General features: G+C 55.1%; 1 protein-coding gene across 7 annotated transcripts in view; it reads right to left on the reverse strand.

Annotated features, from left to right (window-relative positions):
* Nucleotides 1-903: 903 nt before the first annotated feature.
* The window catches only part of BCOR (BCL6 corepressor), a 44,049-nt gene continuing 21,330 nt past the window's right edge, over nt 904-23,622 (reverse strand). Inside the window, exons 4-16 of one of the 7 annotated variants that reach the window (XM_043571158.1) lie at nt 19,771-22,617; nt 19,028-19,081; nt 18,352-18,538; nt 12,440-12,700; nt 11,703-12,047; nt 10,826-11,151; nt 10,266-10,520; nt 5,814-5,980; nt 4,082-4,227; nt 3,539-3,616; nt 3,190-3,346; nt 1,747-2,034; nt 904-1,493 (exon numbers count right to left, since the gene is read on the reverse strand). In XM_043571158.1, coding sequence (XP_043427093.1) covers nt 1,370-1,493; nt 1,747-2,034; nt 3,190-3,346; nt 3,539-3,616; nt 4,082-4,227; nt 5,814-5,980; nt 10,266-10,520; nt 10,826-11,151; nt 11,703-12,047; nt 12,440-12,700; nt 18,352-18,538; nt 19,028-19,081; nt 19,771-22,617 — 5,235 coding nt within the window. In that variant the 3' untranslated portion in view covers nt 904-1,369. Of the gene's footprint in view, nt 2,035-3,189; nt 3,347-3,538; nt 3,617-4,081; nt 4,228-5,813; nt 5,981-10,265; nt 10,521-10,825; nt 11,152-11,702; nt 12,048-12,439; nt 12,701-18,351; nt 18,539-19,027; nt 19,082-19,770; nt 22,618-23,622 lie in introns of all 7 variants that reach the window. The other 6 variants (XM_043571160.1, XM_043571159.1, XM_043571163.1 and 3 more) reach the window with 6 other exon arrangements.

Below are 23,622 nucleotides of genomic sequence, written 5' to 3' on the forward strand. Positions count from 1 at the left end.
AACGGGCCTCGGCAGCCACTGATACTTCTAAAGACCCCATGTTAGAAGTCTGCTTGGTCTAGTCACTCCAACTGGCCAATGTGTCTGGATGACCTCTTTTATCAGCCGTTACTAGAGCAGGAAGAGGTCTCTACCTCACTCTGCCTTCCAAACCGCAGGGGCGTTCAGATCCTAGCTGCAAGAGAGTCTGGTAGCTTTCAGCCTTCTGGCCTCTGCAACGAGGGAAGGCCATAAAAGGATGTGGGACAGAAACTGGGTGCCTACTGCTAGAAAAACTAAGAGCGGTGAAAGATAATGGAAAACATGAGGCCCGGAGGGAGAAGGGACAGCTCGGTTTCTGGAAGGACCACTCCTTAAAGATAAAGGGTTGGCCATGATGGAGTTACCGCGTTCCATCAAGGCCAAAGACAACGTACGACCATACGAGGGCATCCAAGAGAATGGGGGAGAGAAGGATCCGAGAGACACCAAACTATACGTCCACGAATTGAGATGTTAGAACAGGACTCCAAATTGTATTTTTTTTTTTTTTTGGAAGTTTATTTTTGAGACAGAGAGTATGCACACAAGCAGGGGAGAGGCCGAGAGAGAGGGAGGGAGAGAGAGAACCCCAAGCAGGCTCTGCGCTCCCAGCACAGACTTGGGGCTCGGTCTCACGAGCCGTGGGACCATGACCTGAGCTGAAATCAAGAGCCGGATGCTTAACCGACTGTGCCACCCAGGCGCCCCTAGGACTGCAAACTGGATTCTGAGTATAACTGCCCTGAAATCCTCCAATTTGCCCCGGTTTATACAGAGACCATATATTCCCCTGAAGTCATCTGTAGGGAACGGACCGTCGTGGTCACTTAAAAAACATCCGCGACGAAAGTGGTGTTTGAGGAATACACAGGACACAAGATGTCCAATTTTCTCCTTTCCGCAACAGGTTTATTGCCTTTTAAGAAAATTTTTGTAAAATATAAATACAAAGGCAGAGAATTTACTTACAAAGTTAAAACACAGATTTCAAACATAAACACACAATTCAGAAAATTTTAGTTTTATGTACATTTCCAAGCAACCTCGACATTATTATGTTAGTTCTCAGTATTTTACAGGGTACAGAAAAAAATAGCTCAGTCTTCTTTAAATAAGAGCATAAAATGTTTAAACATATAAACAATCCGGTTTGATGCGTGAAAACTAATTTCACAGCTTTTTAAATTAGGATATAAAAGTTTCATACAATTAGTTGTTGTGTGTGGATATGGTTTGAATTTATATTACACACTACCGGATTACATCCAATAGCATTGACCTGGCCCGAGCAGGTACTCTGTAAACAAAACATGAAGGTACAACCAATGCCCAAGCGCCTTCACCCAACTCACTCCCCGAGACCAGCCGCGTGGCTCGGACCACACTCGCCAGAGTCGTGGCCTCCGACGAGGGAGCTCTGTGTGACGTCGCGTCCAAGTGTGGCACTCCGTTTCCTCATTGTTTGTTTTCTCCTTAAAAGAGAAATGGAACAAAACAAACAGTCCCGGTAAAAACGAACGTATCCCAAAGCGTGTGTGCATGGCAACAGTAAAGAAACGTTAGAACAACTTCATAAAAAACTGACGGAGCCGTTTCTCTTATATAAAGAAGAGATATTTTCGTATGTAATAGTGTCCTTTCTTTACAGAAATAGTCGTATTATGACACATATGCACAAAGATTAACACTATACCACACTGTACACGGAGGGCCCGGCGAGCTCACCAGTAGTCGTCCGAGCCCATGTCGCCGGGGTGGAGCCACTCCATGGACGAGCCCAGCAGAGTCTGAAGCTCGCTGGTGAACTCCACCAGGTCTAAGAGCTCCTTGCTTTCGGGGTTAAAGGCTTCCAGGTCTTTGGAGCAAGAGAACAGGAGACTTGCCGAAACTTGCCGGTAAAACTCTGCCTCTGCGATGGTGACGATTTCCACATTTGGGAAGTTGCACCGGAATATGCGAGAGGACATCTTCAGTTTCTTGAGCACGTCCGAGAGCAACAGCCAGTTTCGAGGCCTGCGCGTGAGAGGGGAGAGTGGTTCGAGGCTGCGGCCAACTTAAAAGCGTTCCCCGCTATTCCCCGTACCACCCCCCCGCAAGGAGCCCTGGGCCAGGCCAGCGGTTACTTCTGCCCCCGCCCCGGGTCTCACCAGCCCTGCGACATCTACTTTTACGCGGCGACAACTCCGGACTCGGCTGCATTTAGGAAGAGACCGTCTAGAGACGATTTAAACGGAAGCAGGGACCGCACCTCTGAAAGAGCCTTCTCTTGGGAGGGGTGGGGATCTCAGTGCTGCCAGAACCTTCCAGGTGAAACACCTGCTCGCTCAGCTCTGGCCACACCTCGGGTCACCACTCTCCAAGGGAGTGCCTCGCTGCCGTCACCGCGGGAAGCCTTCGGTCTCCCAGCGCCTGACAGTGATGCAGAGGCCTCTTTGGTCTCTCGTCTCCTCCGGCCCCCATGAACGGAGCGTTAGACACCCAGAAGGCTGGCTGGCTTTCTTCCCCCCTTCCCCCACCCCTCAGTGCTTTGGGGAGTGACGCTTTTGAGAGGGAAGGTGTTACGTTCCCTCTGTACACCCTCAGCATACGTGAGGAGGATGTTACTGGTTAAGCACCTCTGTCAACATTTCAGCAGAACAGTTTCCTGACATGTACGCACCCCCCGAGGGATGGGTCAGTTGCGGCCCAGTGGCCTGGCCGCGGGGGCAAGACTGGATCTGACCAAATCTGAGGACACACGAGACCCGAGGTGCCCTGGGACGCGTTTTCCAGTTCACACGAGAAGGGGCCACGTGGGTATAGGCCAACAGACCTCAAATGCCTTGGAAGGTCCCTACGGTGGCCTGTTGGAGCGGGGCGGGGGCGGGGGCGGGACGGGGCGACTCCTAAGGAGGACCCCTTTCCAAAGAGTTTAGTGACCCAAGGATCCAAGTTGCGGACTCTTATGTGAAGTTCTGGTCACTGAATTCAACGTCCCTTGGGCTCCAGGGGTGCTGTGTTCCCAACCTCCACGCCTTTTCTGGGAAAGGCCTGCTGTGGGCTTCGTGGGCTTCGAGGAATCCACTCACCTACCCACCCGCCCGCCATCTGCTTAAAGGCGTCTCTAACTCCTGCCGCCGAGCAGCCTAACTAGTCCACGAGCACGTGACGGCCATGCTCAATGCTCACCCCTGAGCGACGGACACTTGGATGTTGTAACACGGTAAGAGGGGGCTTTCTGAGAACTCAAATTCAAACACGTCGCTGTAGGCCTCATCGTCGTCATCCTGGTCCTCCGGCCCCGGGGGGTTTGCCAAAACGTCATATCCGCTTTCGTCATCTGGCTCTAATGCCGGGCAAACGAGAGAGAGAGAAGTCAGTAAGCCACGGCGAGGTATCAGCTCTTGTCGAAAGAGGACGCCGTGAAAAACTCTTTCCCAAGTCGGCCCTGCTCGTGGCGCCCACTGCCCACCGCCCCTCGCCCACAGCACAGAAAACTCCTTCACTTCCCACCGAACCAGAAGGAACAACGGCTCACCGCACACAGCGCTGCCATAGAACTCCCAGGAGCCATTGGAATCTTCGTCGCTGCGACCCTGTAGGTCATTTAAATAATCTGGAGGGAGAAAACCAAGATAAAACCCGCTGGGGAGAATCAAATGCTGGCCGCTTTCGGGGGCATTTTACCGTCAGGCCTGGCATGCGACTTCCCGGCTATCCCACAGCGCCCCCTTTGTGCCCTGCTGCCAACACCCGGCTCTCTGCCACATCAGACCAGGACCCGCATACCTGTCCACCTGCCTTCCGGACAGACGGGCCACCCTCACTGCCCCTGGAGCCCACCAAAAAACCTAGACGGGCCAGCTACGCATTTTCTCAGCCCTCGAAAGCAAATTAAGAGTGTATTATTTTGTCTTTGAATTTCGTATCCCTTCTCTGATAGACTCACTTTCCCCAGGAAGTATGACTCAAGGTAAACGAGGGTGGGCCCCACGACCGAGTGGTATTCCCTGGACAGAAACGCGCGAAGAAGCCATCTAAATGGTTGAGTAGTAAGCCCACGTCTTGAACTCTGTCGTACCTGTTAAAAACTTTTCCATAAGCTCGCTGTGGGTCATTTTCATGATGGTTCTACCTGAGTACGTAGCCAAAGTGGGGTCAGCACCATAAGAGAGGAGCAAACGGACGATTTCCAAGTGATCGTTCTCGACGGCATCGTGGAGAGGTCTAGGAGAGACACGCGGCGGGTTTACACGTGTGCTTGCCTCTGACAACGTGCAAGACTGGACACGCGCGGGCCAAGCTTCCCGGGGGGGCCATTTCACCAAGGTGTGCGCCTGCCTCTGCCATTCCGGACAGGGGAACTGAGGCACCGTGAGTGGCCCGAGGTCAAGCAACGAAGCACTCTGTTGTGATGTCTGTACTTAACCCCTTACAAGGCAGGTGAAGGGACACATTTCAGGCTTAATTCTCAACTGCAAGTCTATTTTTAAGCCAGGACCCCAGGAGGAACTCAAGTCCAAAGGAAATCATTTTCAATGAACTTAAGCAGTGACAGACTAGAAAAAGAGAATTTATGGGGGGGGGGGGGGCGCGGGGAATCGCACCATTATGGAAGCCAAAACACCAAGCAATTGTTATACCATTAAAAAAAGAAAAAAGAAAAGCTTATTCCTTTTTTTAAATGTTTCTTTTTGAGAGAGAGAGAGCGAGAGAGCGAGAGAGTGAATGTGAGTGGGGGAGGGGCAGAAAGAGGGAGACACAGAATCCGAGGCAGGCTCCAGGCTCTGAGCCGTCAGCACAGAGCCCGACGCGGGGCTCAAACTCACAAACCGCGAGATCGTGACCTGAGCCGAAGTCAGGCGCTTAACCGACTGAGCCACCCAGGTGGCCCAAGCCTACTCCTTTTTTCAGAAAGAAACTAGGTACGAAGTGGAGCCTTTCCTGAAAGGCGCATGTCAGCAGCTTAGAGATCAATGATCAAACCTCTGGCCCAGAAGCAGAGTCCCTGGGGTGAGACCTTGGGAGGGTACACACTCTTCCGGCCGGTGTCCACTGGGGTCAGGCGGTTGCCCACAGTCCCGTCCTGAGGGAAGGCTATTTGGAAATCACGAAACACCAAATACCTTTCAGTTTTGCTAATTTTATGCCTGTCAGGAAAGCCCTATGCCCCGCCTCCTGGTGGCATCCCATGCACACAACCAGGAAGATGCTCGGGCTGACTCAGACCTAGGCCTCTGACCAACAAACCGAGGTCAAGGGCAGGGTAGGGGACAGGCCTGGGGATGTGAGTGGACAAAGCGGGTCCTACGGAGCCAGTGGCCTCTGGCCCTCTGTCTGTACTCCTGGGACTTTCAACTCACGTGTATTTTAAATACAGTGCTTTAATACATGCTGACACGGGGCATCCGACTTCGGCTCAGGTCATGGTCTCACGGTTCGTGAGTTCGAGCCCCGCATCGGGCTCTCTGCTGTCAGGGAGGAGCCTGCTTGGGATCCTCTGTGTCCCTCTCTATCTGCCCCTCCCCCGCTCGTGCTCTCCGTCAAAAATAAAAGACACGTTAAGAGAAACTGCTGACAATAAGTCCAGGGTCTTCAAAGGCAACACCTGCGATTATTCGTGAAGGCTCCGACATTTTCAGGGACTTGTGTCCAGGGGAACGTTACTAACTGTTAACGTTCTATCTAAATTTGCCAGAAAGGTCTGTTCCATTCCATTCGAGGACTCTGCCGTCCGCGTGCTTACATATCCGTCTCTATCTATCTTTCCTTCTGGGGGTTTCCCACATGCCCTGAGAACCACCGCCACTGACCTGGTTCCGTCCTGGGCACTGCAGTTGACGTCCGCGCCATATTCAAGGAGGTGTCGCACAATGTTGAGCCACCCCCTGGCACAAGCCTCGTGCAGGGCACAGTAACCCGCGTTGTCTCGATGGTTCACGTCACAAATCTTGTTCTCCAGGCAGTACAAGACCACTTCCTGCGGGGAGAGGGGGAGAGGGATGCCATCATCCATCATCACACGGCGAACCTTCCAAGGGTGACCTCTCCAGAGCCCGTCAGTGCCTTCTTTCAAAGGCACCCCCCCACCCCCGGGCCCGAGAGCCACCGCGGGGTGGGCAGACGGTGGACGTGTCGGTGAGGGGGCGAGGGCATGTGTGACAAAGATTGAACGGGCCCATTCAGTAGGTGGTAGTGGAGAACAACGCAAGTCTGGATGAAAGCATGGACGACCGACGCGCAGAGATTAAATCAGCCGGAGAACATTCCTTCACGTAGAGAGGGAGGGGTGGCCGGTTAGGTTAGCCAGGTCCTCCCACGCTCCCGCTTGCAGGGTAAGTAGGGTAAAAGAGACACTCTTTGCACACCAGAAAACATCAAGAAGGGACACGAAATTCTTCAAACAAGCCCCGCCCTATATGTTACCTCGCTCCACCCCCCTCGGAGCGGAATCGATATGATATTTACGGATTTACCGAAGTTAAAGATGAGCATCCGACATACCACACGCTGCCGCCTACGCGTCTCAAGAACTAAATAAAACAAGTCTACCCTTCCCCCTTCGAGGAAGGTATTCTGTGTCAACGGTTTGCATTAGAATCACTGTTATTAATCTGACTTCTTTGGTGTATTAAAATATTAATATGAACTGCTCCCGGTAAGCAGAGCAGTAATTTATTCAGTGTTTTATTACCTTGATTAAGAAAGTTTTCAAACACACGGAACAGCAATTGCCACCAGAAAACACACTACACTGTGCTCCTACAAGTCATGTCCAGCAGAGAGCCGTCAGGTTCCGAGAGCTGGGGGTAGGCGGGGCCTGCCCACACGGGGTCTACTTGGTAAGAGGGAGCTGGCCGGGGTCAGAGCAGGCCTCCCGGTGACAACTTTTAAATAACTCATCTGTTAAACCTCAAACAGGGGTCATTCCAGCCGCCCACAGATGTAAGGTGGGACCTGAAAACCTTTCGTGGCCTTTCTAGGACCCATCAATCAAAAGCGACCGCTTCCTTGGGAGCTAACCGGAAGGTTCCATATGCTCACCCTGGGGACCTAATATGGCACGCTGGTAACCCTGGCCGTTGGGGCCCTGCTCCTTCAGGCGACCGAGGCAGCTCCCTTCCAAACCAGGAGGAGGAAGAAAGAAGGTGTGGCCAACAAATGAGTGTCTTCGTTCAGACCCTAACCTGCCAGGAAGCCCACAATCCTCTGGGCTCCCAGGCCACCTGCCCTGAGCCCTCGTATCCAGGATACCGCATGAAGCTGCTGCTCTTTTAGCAGGCCCTCACTAGCCAGACTCGAGTGGACGGCTGCAAGCTAATGAGTTGTGTGCCCCAGCCAGGGAGAGGCCCCGTCACGTGGCTCTGGGATCAGGTCTGAGCACCACCGCTGTGCACAGATCAATTTACCCGCGGCCCGGCGGCCGGCCCGGTGTCCTATCAACCCAGGGTTTATTTGCTCTGACAACTATGGCCTTCACCTGGAAACCTTTGTCGCTACTGGACGGATCTGAGGGTACCTAGAAATGAAAGGACAAAGCTGATGGGTAAGTCAACCCTCTTTTCCTGGAGGGTGGTGGGGAAGGCAGTAGTAACCCGACGGCCAGGTCAAACTCTTTGACATGGGCGGCCCCAACTGAGCCGTGTGGCTATCGCCGTTTACAAAGGACTTCTCCCTCTCCCCCAAGTGAGTATGTCATCTGTTATCCCGCGGTCATCCAGGAGACCTCAGGAAGGGAAGGCGGTACTATTCTCGTTCAACACTCGGGTTTCGAAACAGAGGTCCGGAGAGGTTGGAGCCCAAGTCCAATTCACATGAAACCCTAGACCTATGGCTCCAGTCTTTTGGTACCTGGTCAGCTAGGAAGATTGAGAAGGCCCAAGAGGGCCCCTGCGAGGGGGGTGCAATCGTGCTGTGACGAGCATCCCATCCCGACGCCAGGCTCTCTCGGTTAGGGGGTCGAGCAGGCGACCCGCTCTCTCTTAGCTGGGACGGCGGCGGCCTCTATAGGCTGGCCACCGCTGTCACCAACAGAGACAATGGTGAAGAGGCTGGGCAAGTTGGCCTCCCCAGTACGGTTCTTGGTTTATTTTCCACACTAGAAATGGGACGGTTTGAAGGGCAGCCCACCCATTTCCAAACAAAATCAAACTGTTTTTGTTGGACAATTCTCTGTTAAGCGGCTATAAGCCGTATGCCATTAACCGCAAAATGTAACCATAAAGGCCATAAACCCGACATTGTTAATTAATTAAATGCCTCATTAACTTTTTTAAAAACATGATTTATTCAATTCATAGAAAATTTAACCATCACCACTAAACGCACAAGCATGTGGTTGCACATTGGCATTTTAGCCTAAGAAACAGAAACCTTTTTACCGGAAGGGAAAGGTTTGAACGTCTCTGGCCATGCACGTGGTCTATTTAACACAGAGGGTGCTTCTGAACCTTCAGAACCAGATAAACACAACGCAAAGCTTGGACAGCCTTTTGCTTTCACATAGTATGTCCAGCTCAGCAGAAAATGACAGTGGGAAAGACTAACTTCAGGAAGGCCTTCCCAAGCCAGTGCCTTCGTGAAACACACCTTTACGGGGTTAAACAAATTGTCCTTCACCTTTCAAAGTTTTAGCCCACCACATCTAACTGGCCATCATCGCAACATTTTAAGTCCTGCCTGGAGAAATCCTGGGAAGTTGGAAGTTAAAAGTCGGTAGTTAAAATGTTCAGCATCCGAACCGCTGATCTGTGCAAATTACATATTGAACTTTACATGTGAAGGGGGGAGAAAAAACCCCGGTCGTCCTGACATAAACACTTCTACGGCTTCACGTGCCATCGAAGGCCCTTTAGGTAGCTTACAAATGTCTGGATCAAGTAAGTGCTCCTTGGTCCAGGGCTCAGACCCACTGGTTCCACGAAAACCAAAATGCAAACTTCCTCAGAGGACCAACCAGGGTCCGTCCCTGGTCTGAAAGGGAGACTGGTGGAAATGTCAAGATCAAAGGTGAGGCTGGGAGCCCCACCCTCCACCGCCCTCCACCGAGGGGTGGAGCCCGCTGCCCTCCTGCTCGCCCTCCAGCTCTCAGGTGAGGCTTCCTCTGGGGCCGCCCCGTGGGTTTCACCTTCCCGAACTAAAAATCATCCCAGAGAGCTCCCTCCGGGTAATCTGGACATCTCCAGAAAAGACACGACCGTACAAACGACAGCACATTTCACCAACGAGCAAATGGGGCAGGGGACGGGCTGGCTTGGGGTCAAGGCGGTCACACCGACCAGAGCCCCCCCCCCCCCCGCCCCCACAACGGATGGAAGCACAGAGCCGGTCAGGGTGTGGGGGCCAGGACTTCGGCAAATCCCGGGAGCCCCCGGCAGAGCCCTGCCACCGCAGCCCTCGGCCACACCTCCAAGCTCCACACTCCGCCTGCTGAGCCCCGTTTTATTTTCGCCATTCAACTCCCAGAGGGCTGATGCCAGCATAAAAAATGCCTTTGCCCTGTGGGCTATTACATCACAATTTCATCTGACAAGTGTGGTGGGGGAGCCGCACAGGGCAGAGGGGGTCATCTATCTCAGAGGGCAGCTCCGACGTAAGCCAGTCTTGGAGAGGAGCAGGGTGGGGGAGGGGGCAGTGAGTCTTAGGCCTGAGTCCCGCTGCTCCTCCTCCTCCTCCTCCTCCTCCTCCTCCTCAGCAGCCCTCAGGCTCCCTCGCCCTCTCACATAAAAGACTCTTCACTCTTCGGGTCCGCCCCCCTCCCCCACCAACCCCCTACCCCTGCCCAGACATTTCCCGCCCCGCTCCCCACAGGGGCACCGCTTTGCCCGAGAAACAGCGCAAGCAACCCAAAATAGAGCTAATAACTTCTCTCCCCCTTGCTAATCAGAATCCAAAAGGGCTCATTAAAATTCCCCCAGTCGCCAAGCCCTGGGTTATGTCAGATTTTATATCAGAGATAAGTGAGCGAGACTGGAGGATGCCGAAGCAGCCTACCTGCCTGAACACGAACTGAACATCAGAGAGGCCTTTCTTTTCACATGGCGATTGAACAAGCCAGCAAAGAGTCGGAACGCGAGTGGGGCTAATGCAAACATCCTGCTGGAATACCCAGCCCAGCCCCTGATGGGGGAGGGGAGGGGCGCTGGGCTCCGAGACCCTGCGAGACCCTGCCCGGGCTCAGCCAGGGCACCTCCCCCACCCCCACCCCAGCCTCGAGGAGCGACAGCCCAGGCTCTTGGAATCCGGGCACCCCCAAGGACACTCACCTCGTAGCCAAGGCGGGCTGCCCGCTGCAGGAGGGTCTCGCCTGCGTTCTTATTGACAATAAGTCTCCGTGCTTCTGGCGGCATCGGGCGCGACTGGGTGGTCTCGGGAGGGGAGCTTGAGCGCGGCAGCTGGGAGGACTGGGAAGCCGGCAGCAGTTGTTGCAAACGGTCGAAGGGCTTCTGGTCCTGCTTGGCTGGTGACAAATCGTAGTCGGAACTGGGCTCGGGCCGCTTTCTGAACCTCCGGACGGTCACCTATCACGAAACCAGGCAGCGCTCGTGGGTAAGCCGGCCTTCCAGCACCCCGCGTCTCTTCCCCTCCTCCCCGCAAGTTACAAACCCGAGTGGGGGAGGCACTTTCCCCTTTCCGTTTGTTTGGGGGAGGGGGGCTGTGGAGTGGAGGGAGGCTGGGGGGAAGGGTTTCGTTCTTAACTAGTTTGAAACTTGGCCACCACCCAGGAGACGTGGCCCCTAGGATGGGGGAGTGACGTTTTGGGAGGGGAACCTGGGAAAAGGAAAGCTTTGTCCCCAGAAGCCGAGAAGCAGGGGGCAAGAGGTACCTTGCCGTCAGTGTTCTCCACATAGTAGTCTCCGGTCAGCGACAAGCCGTGCCTGGGCTCCGGAGGGATCAAATGCTTGGTTTTGCACAGTCTCTTCCCGGATGGTTTCTCGCTGTTGTCGGTGTATTTCTGCAGCAGGGAGGCAGCCTGGCAATCTTCTTCTTCGTCTGTGCACAGCACATCTGTCTTCTGGCTTTCTTTAATTTTCTGCTGTTTGGCAGGCGGCCTCGAGGCTGGCGCGCAGCTTGGCGGAGGCTGCTTTTTGCCGCTTGCATTGGTGGATGAAAGGCTCTTCATGGGCGGAGAGCCGGAGAACACAGGCAAGCCTAAATCCGGAGGGGGTGGCGGGCGGGAAGGAGGGAGGGGGAGAAGAAGCAGGCGTTACACGGTTGTAGCCGGTGCGGAAAGAAAAGCCCATTGTTAGCACTGATCACTGGAGCGGCTTCAGTTTTTAAAGATATACCAATTATGTTTCCAAAGCATTAATATTTTAATTATCCCACATTCAAACGGCAAATAGGTTAACCCACGAAACGCCAAGCGGCAAGTTTCTCCGGAGGGCCGGGACAAGAGGGCACAAGCCAGCCCTTCCCGGATCTGCCACCCCCACCCCGTGGGGGCCTGGGTGCTCAGCACCTAGCCATCGGCCACAGTCTGAGGCTGCCACTGGGGTGCTGGCGGGCCCGCGGGGTCACCCAGACTTGCCCTTTCTGCAGGGAAGTGGGGAGGCTGGAAGGACCTCCCGAGAGAACTCCCCGCCCGCCACATCCTACACCCTACACCCTACAATCAGTCCATTTTCTATGGCGCCCTTCCCCAGGCAGGTGATCCACCCTCCGCGAGCGGGGCAGGCGGTCACGGGGTGGCCTCCGCGTACCTTGTTCGTTGTCACTGGATTTGAGGGACTCCTCCGACCAGCTTCTGTTGCCTTTGGCCTCTGCCCTTTTCCTGCCAGGTTTCTCTTCGGGGCTGTTATTGCCCTGGGCAGTGACCTCAGGCTGAACTGCCTGGGTCACTTCCTTCCTGCCCTGCCGGCCAGGTTTGCTCTCTGCTGCCGACACCTGCTGCTCCCACCGTTCTCTAAGGTGCAGCAAGTGGCGTTGCTTTTTAGGATGGAGCCCTGTTAATTCAATGCACACCTTCAGGTTGGTCAGCTCACTATAATGTGGGTCTTCTAAGTAGTTAGAGGAACTGTTTGTCATTTCCCTCTCAGGCCAGTCATCTAATGGAGAAATAACTACAAATTAATCAACAAGCCCCCTGGGGAGGGGGGGGAACAAACTGTCTTAAGCATCACTAATGGGGGGTGGGGGAGGGGAGGGGAGTGGTCACAGCCTCGGCCCGAGGGCTGTCACCAAGTCTTGGGAGGGGGCCTGTTCATCTTTGGCCGTCTTGGGGCTGGAGCTCCTGCATCTGGCTTTGGGGCAAGGGTGAGCGGCTTCCCCAGGGCTCCGGGGCGGGAACGGGGGTGGGGGTGGGGGGTGGGGTTGGGGGGGTCTCCACTGCTCCGCATTAGGACTCCCCCTGGGCGCCCTGCGGCCGGGGTGCGCGGCACACGTCATGTCCGTCCACCTCTGGCCGCGTGCGCAGGCAGTTGAAGCCGACCGAGCTCACCTTTGGAGACCCGTCTTCGCTTGGCTTTCAGCAGAGGGTCCTCCGGCAGGTCTTCCGCTGCGGTCTCGGTGTGGTTGCTGTCACCTGAGACTTTGCGCTTTCTGTCCAGCCGGAGGGTGGGGCTGTGTGGCATGTCCCCGGCCGCCTGGTCGGCGGGGGGCTCGCTCGCAGGCTGCCTGTCCACGAAGTATTTCTCCACGGGAAGATCTTTGTCCTCTGGCGCTTCAAAGGGATCGTGTTTGTTTCCAGCACTGTATTCGCCTGGCGGACGGGAGACAGGAATACGAGGGATGAAGGCCCGAAGGTCACCACGGGAAGGCAGGACCTCCATGCCCACGGTCGTCTGCCACCAACAGACCGTTCTTTGGATGACCGGGGGCCTCACGCGTTGGCGGCACAAAACCCGCAGAAATACAACGTCTCAAAAGGGAGGCACACACCACCCTCGGCTTTCTCTTTCTACCTTTTTATAGTTGGGGCACAAAGAGAGTCGGGAGACGAGGCATCCTCACGACTTCAATGATGCTCAGGTCCCTTCCAGGGCCCTGTCCCGCGGGGGGCAAGTGACCCTGCAGCAAGATCCAACCAAGCCAGGGCTGACCCAAGAAATCTCTCCGGAATCATTTGCTGAAGGCATGATTTTGAAATCAAAGGAAAGCTACGTAATAAACAGAACGAATAGCGCCGCCGCGTCATCTGCAGAAGGGACAGCAGCAATGTTCCCTTGGGTCGACAGGGGAGACGGGGAAGAGAGGGCTGGGCAAGGAGTGTGTTGGCAGGCAGGGAAGCTGGGGGACCAAGCGGGGAAGACGAGCCTGGGGAAGCCAAGGAGAGGCTTCCTGGTGTGCACACAAGAGTCAAAGGCAATTTCTTTTTTCTTTTTTTTAGGTTTCTTTCTTTTGGGGGGCGGGGGCAGAGAGAGGGGAAGCGAGAATCCCAAGCAGCCTCGGCACAGTCAGCGAGGAGGCTGATGCGGGGCTCGAACACTCGAACTGTGGGATCATGACCTGAACCGCAGTCAGACGCGTAACTGATTGAGCCACCCACGTGCCCCAGAAGGGTCAAAGGCAATTTCAAAGAACTCAACCTGATTACCACACTTCCCTCGGTCTTTCTGACATCTGCAGAGTGAAAAAAGTGTAGTGTTTTACTCCAACACCTGGGTGACACCATGCCTTCCTTCACACGCAAACATCTAGGGCCATTCCAAACGCAAGGATCCGCCCCCTCTGGTGCCCTTAAATCGGCTCGGCCCAACGTCACGCGCTGCTTTTGCTCCAGCCTAAGAAATGGCTCATCGACGCCTCTGGTCCCATTTCTTCTAATCCCTGAATAGTTTTGTAACCATCACTGTGACGTTAAGGAGCGGGAGTTCAGTATTTTGATGGTAACACTGAGCAGAACTGCTCAAGTCCATTTCCACAGGAAGTCATAAACACACTCATCATATGCTGACCCCATTCCTCCTCCCTCCCCCGCCTAGACCACTTCAAATATCACTCCCGCTCCTGACCAGCCCAGCTGGTCCCCTGATCAGACTTTCCTTGGGGGCACTGGCAGCATTCAGTGGCACTCCGTTGTGGGGGGTGGGGTGGGGGGGGGGGAATTTCACCCTGGCCTCGGCTAGCCTGAGCTGTCAATGGTGGAAGGACCTGCCCACGTGGGTCTTCTGTCACGGCAGTGTCCCAACACAAAGCTCAGTGGCGGCAGCAGGAAGCCCGCGCAAGCCTCTGACCCATGCTTCCGGGCGATGCAGCCGGGATGACCGGCGGACTGGGTTCGGCCCAGGCGAGCAAAGGGGACAGGCTGTGACTCGCACGCCTGCCGCGCTGTGACCCTCGTAACCGCTCTGGCGGTAACAGCGTTCCTTTACAACCGAAGGGGGGACCGAGTTGTCAAGTGGGAATATGGCTGCGAGCTCTCCTCCCGCCGGTGAGCTGCCTCCCGGGGGTGGGCTCCGTGAACAGCACGAGCCCAGCTAACGGAAAGGCCGGAGAAATCACTTTAACGGACGGGATGCCAAGACTGTCAAGGCTAGGCTTGAGTGTTAGCCCTGTATGCATGAGATGTTAACATGTGAGCCCTCCTGGTTAACACCATTTGACGTTCCTGGTCCAACCAGCCTTCCCCGAAAGCCCCGTGGGAGGCGCTGGGGATCAGTGTACAGATATAAGGGCTAGCTCAAGAACCACCATGTGCAATTTTAAAGTCAATTCAGTGTATCCGCCTCCCCCACCCTTAGGTAGGAAAGATGGTTCAAACAAAGTGGGCTGAAAGCAGGGGTAATCGGGAGATGACGGATGCCTTCTAGGGTCACAATCAGGCAGGAAAGCTTAGCCAGCGACCTGCGATGTGCCCCGATCGGTTTAAGCCTCTCTTCGCCCCCGAGTGCTTCAGATTCCGCTTCTACATTTGACATCTTAGCTGCAGGTCTCGAAATCACCTGTATCTGTTACGGGCCCTATCCGGCGAAAGAGGCGCGTCTTGCTCGGGGAGAGGGATTTCCGGGCGCGTTGGCCCTCGCTGCCAACTTCCCACAGTGCAGCTCGGTTCTATTCTCCCCTACCTGGCCTTTCACCGTGTCAGCAGGCCGTGACCAACCGGAGACCTCGTCTCCCCTTCCTCGCCGAACGACAGCAGCCCTACAGGTGCACAACAGCCTTCCCCTTCACCCGCCAGGATGGGGAGCCGTGGTTCACTGAAATCACCCACCCACGCGACGTAGCTGAGCTGCTTTCGTCCCCATTTGGCGAAAGGATCTTTCCCCAAACTAGATCCATCCATCCTTCCCACAACTCCCGAGCCTCTCAGGGCAAAGATCCCAGTTCAGCCGAGGGAAACTGCCCCCCTACCGTGCCCAAGACCTCATGCGCCATGACCTTACCCAGGCCAGTAATTAATAATCCTAAAGAGCACCCGCCATGACTGCCCTAGATACACGTGGCCACCAGCTATGGGGGACATGTGCCATGTCACACACCTGATCTGCCGGGAGCTCCTCGATGACACTATTCTAGCCACAGCTACCGGGATTACCCTTGAAAGCAAAGGAGATGGAGAGCCAGATACACAGGGGTCCTAACTACCCAGTCCACCACCCGTTCCCTTCTAAACGTGGGAAGCTATGTGCTCTTGGTCATTTGATCCAAGCGGATGCGAATGTGGCTCTGTTGTTCGTGGTTTAACACTTGGTCCCTGCAGTGTGGTCACGTGACTCACGGACCATACATCCCATAATTTATCATGGTTGTGCCATAGCACCACCTCAAAGAAGCATCGCCATGGCAACATTTACAAGTCACCGTGGCAACAAAGCACCCTCGCCACCGTTGAGCCATGACCAGTCAGCCCTAAACAAGGTGGGAGGGTTCCCCACGATGGAAATTCCCTGCTCTGCAGATAACTGTGACACCTCAAGCAAAGGCTAACCTTGTGGAAACTTACGCCCTCCACAAAGAAGCATGGGGAATCGCGGTTTCAAACTCAGCGTAGTTCATCAACATGCAGGCGGCTCGGCCAAAGAGAAGTTTCGTGAAGCCCTCTGACTGAGGCTTCCTCCAGTTCCTGCCCAGGCACGGCCACTGAGCAGGTCCTGGGTCTGCCCCAGCCAAGTGGCTGGCAAGGGAGACGGCCACTCCCAGTTCACGAGGGAAGGGACCAAGGTCTCCTTGTCCTCCCCGCCCCCCCCGCCCCCCCCCCCCCCCCCCCCCCCGCCTTCGAAATGCCACTGATGGGAACCCTCAGCAAAGTTCCAAGCTTGAGAACCCGCCTAGGTCCTCTGTCGACCTTCTCAAATAAAAACTTAATTCAGCCACGCCTACTATCATAAAGCATATAACGAAAATCCCGGCCGCGGTGTTTTCAACTTAATTCACTCTTCTCAGGCCAGCCCCTCCCAACGAGTGCATACCGAACGCCTGGGCGGCAGAGGCCACACAGGAAGCACCCACCAGGTTAGAAGCTCCTGGGGTCCGCAGGAGTGGGGGGCTGCTTTGGAAGAGGGACGGCATCGGGGAGGCATCCCGTACCTTCTTCATCACCCCTGCCCACCCCAGATCCCTGCCCCACGTCTCACGTGCTCACAGCTCCACCTTCGGCCACACGGACACCCGCGAGGAGAGAACCAACTGTGAAGCAGGGCCTGAGCCCACACGGGACATGAAGACATGAGACATGAAGGCCAAAAGGACAAGAAGGCCCGTTAATTTGCGGCCGGATGAATCTAGCACCTGCCGTCCCCTGCGTGAGGAGACGGCGGCAAAGACAACCAACGGCTCTTCCAAGTTATTCCTCTTGACCAACACAAACCACAGGTCCCCTAGAAGATTGGGGACGGGGACCCACCTCCTTGGTCGCCCCAGTCTTTACAAGTGAGCCCCCCCCCCCCCGCTCCTCTATCCCCTTCCTGCCCTCGGGGACGATTTAGGCCTTGCCGGGCCACGTCCTGGGTGCTCCAGGAACAGTACCCACTGGTCAGAGCCTGGACGGACTCAGGGGAGGGCAGAAAGGAGGCCTTTCGGAGGCGTCTGGGCTCCGCTCCCCATTGGCCTAGTCTGATGCTCGTCTCTAGGTTCCGCAGGAAAGACGAGGAGGGACATAAACTTCCCTGGGAAGACGGCCGGGGTGAGGCCGCTGCGATGTGAAGCCGGGTCTGGCCATCTGACTGAAAAATCAGACAAAGGTCAAGTGCACCCAGAGCAAAGAGGGAGTGTCGGGCACGGGTAGTTCCCTCTCCTCAGAGAAGCACCTACCCATTAACTTGGCCTTGTCCACTTCTACAAGGTCTCCCTGAGAGATTTCCCCAAGAGCCGGCCTTATGAGGCACGTCAGAAAAAAAGGCAAGTTACCCAGATGGCCAGGGCGAGCGCGCGCAAAGGGGAAGGCGTTGTCTGCTGCTTTACTCAAGGGCGGCCCAGACTCTCCAGGTCTGCCTATCAACGCCATGAGCGGGGGGAGTAAGGAAATCTTCAGTCCAGGTACATCAGAGGACCCGCCACTGACTAGCCACCGAAACTCCCTTCTTTGAGACTCACGTGAAACAAACCGGTCCTGGTGGGTGGGCCTATCCAGAAACCTGGCCACCGGCCACTGTCTGACCCCAAGGCGGACTGGCGGGTGGACGGAGGAGGGGGCTGTGCCCCGGGCAGCGAGAAGCAAGCTCTCCTGGACCGCAAAGCCTCCCCAACTCCACCAGACGCCCATGAACCGCGTGTGTGCGGGAACGCCCCGCCCGTGACGTCCAACAGCACAGAGCTCACACGATGCACCCGCCATCCCGGACTGTCCCGCGTCCCGAGGGTTCTGCACCCATCGTCTACTTGACCTTCAGCCAGCAGCCCTCATTCACAAAAGCACTAGCTCTCTCTCCATTTTGCCTCCAAAACAGAACACAACCTCGGTCTGGTGGGAAGAACGCGCTCGTTTACACCACGCCCTCGGATCGTGCCGTCCGACACCTAACGATGGCAGACGAACCTGCCGCAGAAAACAGTCATCTCATCTCTATGTTGTGTGTGTGTGTGTGTGTGTGGGGGGTGCCTCTGGCTGGAAGGATCATTCCACTGCTACCAGAAAGAAAGAAAGAACGGGAAGAGAAAAGAAACCCTATCTGTACCTGCTACAAAACAGAACGTAACATCCGTGCCACATTTACATCTCCCGCTGTCATTCTGCAGAGGTGTCCCAGGAAATAATCGTCGGTAGGTGCCTCATTCCTGGATGCCACCACGGTCAAAAGGACAATTGGCCCTTGGCTCCCTCGGACGGGAAGGGCGGCCCATTTCTCTGAGCAACCCGCTGGACGTCGGGCCCTAGCAGTGAATTGCTTCCTGTCCCCTCCGTCAGCCCTGGGAGCGGTGGCCCGCTGTTCCCACCGACGCGGCACCACACGGAGGCTGCCCGGGTTTACTTACATCTCTCATTGTCATTCTGGTCGGCAATGGCCTCTTCCAGGGCGACCGACTTTGGCTTTTTGTCCGGATTTCCTTTCAACCTCTCCCAGTCGGCGGGGCTGAATTTGCACACCTCGGAGTCTTTGGCTGTTGGGTGGCCACCTTCTCTCTCTTTCATCTCCAGCTCTGAGAAGCGCATCATTGCACGCTAGAAAGAGAACGGAGATGGGAAAAAAAAAAAAACACAACACCTTACCATAAAAGCTATTTCGTGTGCCTTACCTTAAAGGAAAGTATGTTCAAAGAAAAGTTTGCCCAAAGCCAACCACAATTTACGATACAGCGGAGATATTTTAAAATGTAATAGATAAAAATTTATGAGTATCTATACGTAAGTCATCACACATTCTTTACTCGTAAAGCCATATGTGTATAGATATATATGTGCTGTGCATGTACATCCATACATACACCACTGCATAGAGACATTCTCTTTCGAAGGTAAATAAGACAAAACAAAAACACAACGCAAAGAAAACAAAACAAAACAAAAAAAAAAACACAACAGAAAAGAAAACAAAATGCACAATGAATAAAGACGACCATGGCCCACAAACTTCCCTTTGTATATTTGGAAATGAAATTTAACTCAAAAGGTTTATGTAAGATTCTAGTAATAAAAATTTGAAGAACTGACCTCACAGTAAGCAGCGGGGAGACATAAAATACTGTCCTCTTGTAATCCTTCCATCTATGTAATTAAAATGGGCACTCAATGGATCATTTAGATAACTTCATCCATTTTTATAAGCATAAACCGATTTTTTTCTTAACATTGCAAAAACAATTTGGCGGTATTTATCTTTTAATGAAAAGTAAAATATCTTAAGGAAATGCCTATACAACATCTATCATTCGCTAGCAAGTTAAACACATGCTCTATCCCTTTAAGCGAGCTTTTTTTTTTTTTTTTTTTTTTTTTTTGGTGAGAGAAATCGCACGAATCCCACAGACATGCGGCTGTTCTACACCTCCACCAAGTCTCACATAAGGCATTCTCAGCGGCTACAGGTACTTTTTGTTAACGTACAGTAATGGCAGAGAATTCAAAGCAACTGATAGGCAAACATCATGCAGTCTTTCGATATCCTTTGCAACAATTACCACTTCTGTTACCAGCAGCTGAGCGGCGTTCCCTTACTATCATCTACAGAATAACTTCAAGTATCCAGACACGCGAACCTCCTAAGAGCTACCGCTCACGTCCCCTTACTGGACACATTTCATACATTTACATTTACCATAAGCTCCATTAACCAAATCTGCCTGGCGTCCTGCCCTACCACACTCCCCCAATCCTCTTTCCACGTTAAAAAAAAAAAAAAAAAAAAGAACTGACAACTGGTACAGTTCCTGAGATTCGGGTGGGGGGGCGCTCACCTGCAGGGCCCGCTGCTCCCGGCTGAGCTGGCTGGAATCTGCATACAGTTCGGTAGTGACACACTTGAATCGGTCACCCACGTAACCGGCGGAGTTGGCGATCCTCTTTGCCAGCTTCGACGGCTTCGGTTTCAGAACTTTGCCATCGTTCGATTCCGCCTCATCGGCTCCATCTTTGGTATAGGTGGGGGCGACGTCCACACTCGGTGGGGCACTGCCCACGCAAAATGGTTTGGGATCCTCTTGGGTTTTACCGAAAGTCACAGCAGGGCCATCGCTCCCCAGAGTCGGCTCCAGGAAGGGAGTCGCCACCGGCATCCCCAGGTTCTCCTTGTTGGTCCCCGCTGGAACATTCTCCTTGCTCAGGCTGAAGACTGACTGGCCCGGGGCCTGTTTGAACGCGTAAGCTTCGTGGAAATCGCTGATGCGCCCCAACTCCTCTCTCAGGGCGATGAAATCGCGGTGTGGCTGCAGGGCCGGGTCGGCCGGGGGCTTGGCGGGCTCGGCGCTCTGGCCCACGCTCTCCGCCGCGAAGCCCGGTTTGGACCCGTTGGCGTCAGTTTTGGCCTCTGGCTCTTCGCGGAGAAGGTCTACGTAGACAAGCTTGTCGCTCTTGACGACCGTCTTCCCCTGACTCCAGCCGGGGCTCGGCTTTAGGCTCTTGTCGGCGGCGGGGACGTCCGGGTGTAACTTCGTGCCGCTAGCTTCCAGCATCTCGGAAAACCGGTTCCGGAGCGTCGGGTCCTCATAGCGGGCTCTCTCGTGGGAGCGGGACCTCCTTTCTGGCTTCTCGTCTTTCGTGATCTCGATGGGCGTGTGAGGTATCAACATGGGATGCACCATGCCCAACCCCAGTGCGTCCTGGTAGGTGACAAACTCCGGCCGGCCTGTGGGCAGCCCGTAGGGCAGTCCGGGCTTTGGGGCAAGGTGCCCGGGAAAGAGACTGCCGTTGGGCAACAAAACCGGGTGGGGGTAGACGGGTCCCTTGCCGTGTAAGGAGAGGGGACTGATAGCAATGCCCTCAGGCGCTGGGTAAGGGAGGTAACTCCTGGGGTAGGGGATCGGTGGGGACCTGAAAGCCTCACTTGGAGACAGAAATATCGAGCTCGGCGGGAGGCCATTCTCGTTCGCTTTGAAGCTCGGCTCCGGGTTGCTGGCTTTGGCACCCTTGCTGCCGGTGCTGCCGCCGTGCTTGGCCGGCGTGCTCGGGGGCTGGCCCACGTGCTGAATGACGGACGGCGTGGGGTCCATGGAGCTCCTGCCGGTCTTGCAGCCGTCTGCGGTGGCATTTGGCGCAGGCGACGCGGAGGCTGGGCGGCCCGCGCTCGATACCGACCCTGCGACGTTAGCGACCACGGCGTCGGTGCCGCCCATGCGGGGACACGATGAACTCCGCTGCTGTGGTATGGCCCAGTCCAAGGCCTTGTTTTTCGGCGGCACGTTTTTGCCATTGTTCTCGTCGTTAGGGCTCGGCCCGGGCACCACCCAGGACGAAGGAGCCGTGCTAATGATTTCAGATCTATAGATAGCACAGCCGCTTCCGGGAGGAGATAATGTTTCTTTCGGAATCTCGCTCCCGGACAGCACTAAGCCGCTTCCAGCTCTGCTGTGCACGAGGACCGTGGGAGCCATCTTTTTCATGTGGTCAGCTTTGGAAGCATCGACATCTACCACTTTAGCAGACAAGTCGAGGGGCTTATCGGTGACGTCTTTGGTAACCGTCTGCTTCTCCAACAGAGGCGGCGAGCCCCCGTCTTTTCTGTCTTGACCTGCTGTTTTCCGGGGGTGCCCGGGAACCGGCTGGGCACTGTCGGCCCCTTCCGGAGTTTTAGGATACTTGCCGTTGGAGAGCCTGGCCGAGGGGAACTCACTGCTGACCGTCATGTATGGCTTTGACAGGGTGACGGACGGTGACGTGGAGATCCTGGCGTAGTGCTTGTGAAATTCGGAGTAGGAGTCTGCAGTGGGCTGGGGGGGCAGGTGGACGCGGGGTGAAGGCCGGGGCGAGGGGGGCAACAGGAGGGCTGTGTCCCCGGGCAGGCCACTGGTGACCGCCTTGGCGGAGGGCACCCTGGGCTGTTTACTGTTCTGGATGTGGGGATAGGCGTGGGAATCGACGGGGTTCCCGGGACTGACGCCCATCTTCCAGGGCAGGCTTTTGTCTGCGCAGTGGACCAGAGGTGGGATGGCCGGGGAGGCCGAAGGCGTCGAGAGCCTCATGGGCGAAGCCAGGGACGACGGGATGTGGGGACTGACGTAGTGAGGCGGCGGCAGGTAGAGAAAGCGCTCCCCGTTGGTGCAGACCGGAGAATACAGCGGCTGGGCCAAGCTGTAGGACTGCTGAGGTAGCAAGGCCTTGTACATGTTCAGTGAATACTTATTTGGCGAGTCAAGGAACGGGTAGATGGCTGGAGTGGCCCCCTCCATGTAGGGGTTGACCCAGGGCAGCCGCAGGTAACTAGCACCATTGATGTTGAGAGGGCTCTGTTTGTCGCTGGCAGGCCTGTCCAAGCCCAGTGTTTCGGCTGTGGGCACAGCACTTTTTTGTATTCCGGGTGGTGTCTTATATATAGCACTGAAGCCGTTCGGGGGCTTTCCCGAGACGGCGGAAGCCTCCACGGTCTCGGGGGTGTTCGGTTTGAACTGCATTTCTGGATTTCTCTCAGAAGAGAACCCGAGACCACCTAGCGTGCTCGCGGCAGCCTCCCGACCTTTCTCGGAGCCCAGTCCGCACAAGCTAGAGTAGACGATGTTGCCGGGGACGCGGAGCCCTTCCCGGATCAGGCCAGTGCGGTCCATGCTCAGTGCTGCCAGGCCATCGATCCTATGACCAGTAGTGGCATCCACCTTTACGGAAGAACAACACGGGTGTGACTCGAGACGAGCATTCAAAGCGGCAGGGCCCATCCCGAAGAGAAACCGCCATCTAGCTCAATGTGCCATCAGCCTTGCCGTCTGAGCAGAAAGGGTTAAAAAGACAGGTCCCACGGGGCCTGTGACCCCCTGCCCACTTCTCCAAAGGCCTTTGCCGCCTGCCCGCCTGCCCGCCCGCCCGCCTTCTCACCTCGGTTCAACTAGTATCCTGAAAGCCTGTAAAAGGTTGATCCCTTTAGACTTGGGGCCCATACATTAAATTCAGTCATCTATTAACTCTGGAAAATTCACCTTCTCAGCAAAAATTCTCTGCTGCTACAGAGAGGACACCAGCTCCAGTCCTCTTAGCGCCGCCCCCCATGGGGTACAGACCTGAGCCTCCCAGGCCTGTTAGGTTGGGGGCGGGGGCGGTGCTTACGGGGTTGGGTTGGTTTTGTTTTTGTTTTTGTTTTTTTTGGCTGGACGCAGGGAAGCATTATGATTTAACATAACAAGAAAACAATCTTCAGTGGGACAGCAGGGAAGGAGGACTTTGGCGGTCTCATTTCTAAATCAATAAAGAGGCCATGGGTCAAACTGTGGTTGTGTCTTTTGACTTCCTCTCCCTGCTGTCTGAAGACGGTTCTGTGTTTCATATTTTACTGGAAAAGCAAACCCTGAGGGTCTCCTTGGAGGCTGGAGATTTATCCAGCTCCAGGGAGCACTGATGTGGCACGCAGCTTATCGAAGAAAGGGAGGCACGCATCCCACCAGTCACTACACGGCTCGGACATAAGTGGCCAGCGTGCCCAAAGGAGTGCAAAGGCCAAGAAGGCGAGCGGAGAAGAGCTTGGGCGAGGGCCTGAGGAGGGCACATTCTACTCAGCCCTGCCCTGAAACAGCCCCGCCCCGCCCCCCCCCAAAAGCCCTTTAATGGCATGCAAATTAATGCACGATTGATTACAGATCACTGATATTCAGATAGCCCGTCAACAGAAG

This window comes from Prionailurus bengalensis, chromosome X (assembly GCF_016509475.1).
Source record: "Prionailurus bengalensis isolate Pbe53 chromosome X, Fcat_Pben_1.1_paternal_pri, whole genome shotgun sequence".
In the NCBI taxonomy this organism is placed as follows: Eukaryota; Metazoa; Chordata; class Mammalia; order Carnivora; family Felidae; genus Prionailurus; species Prionailurus bengalensis.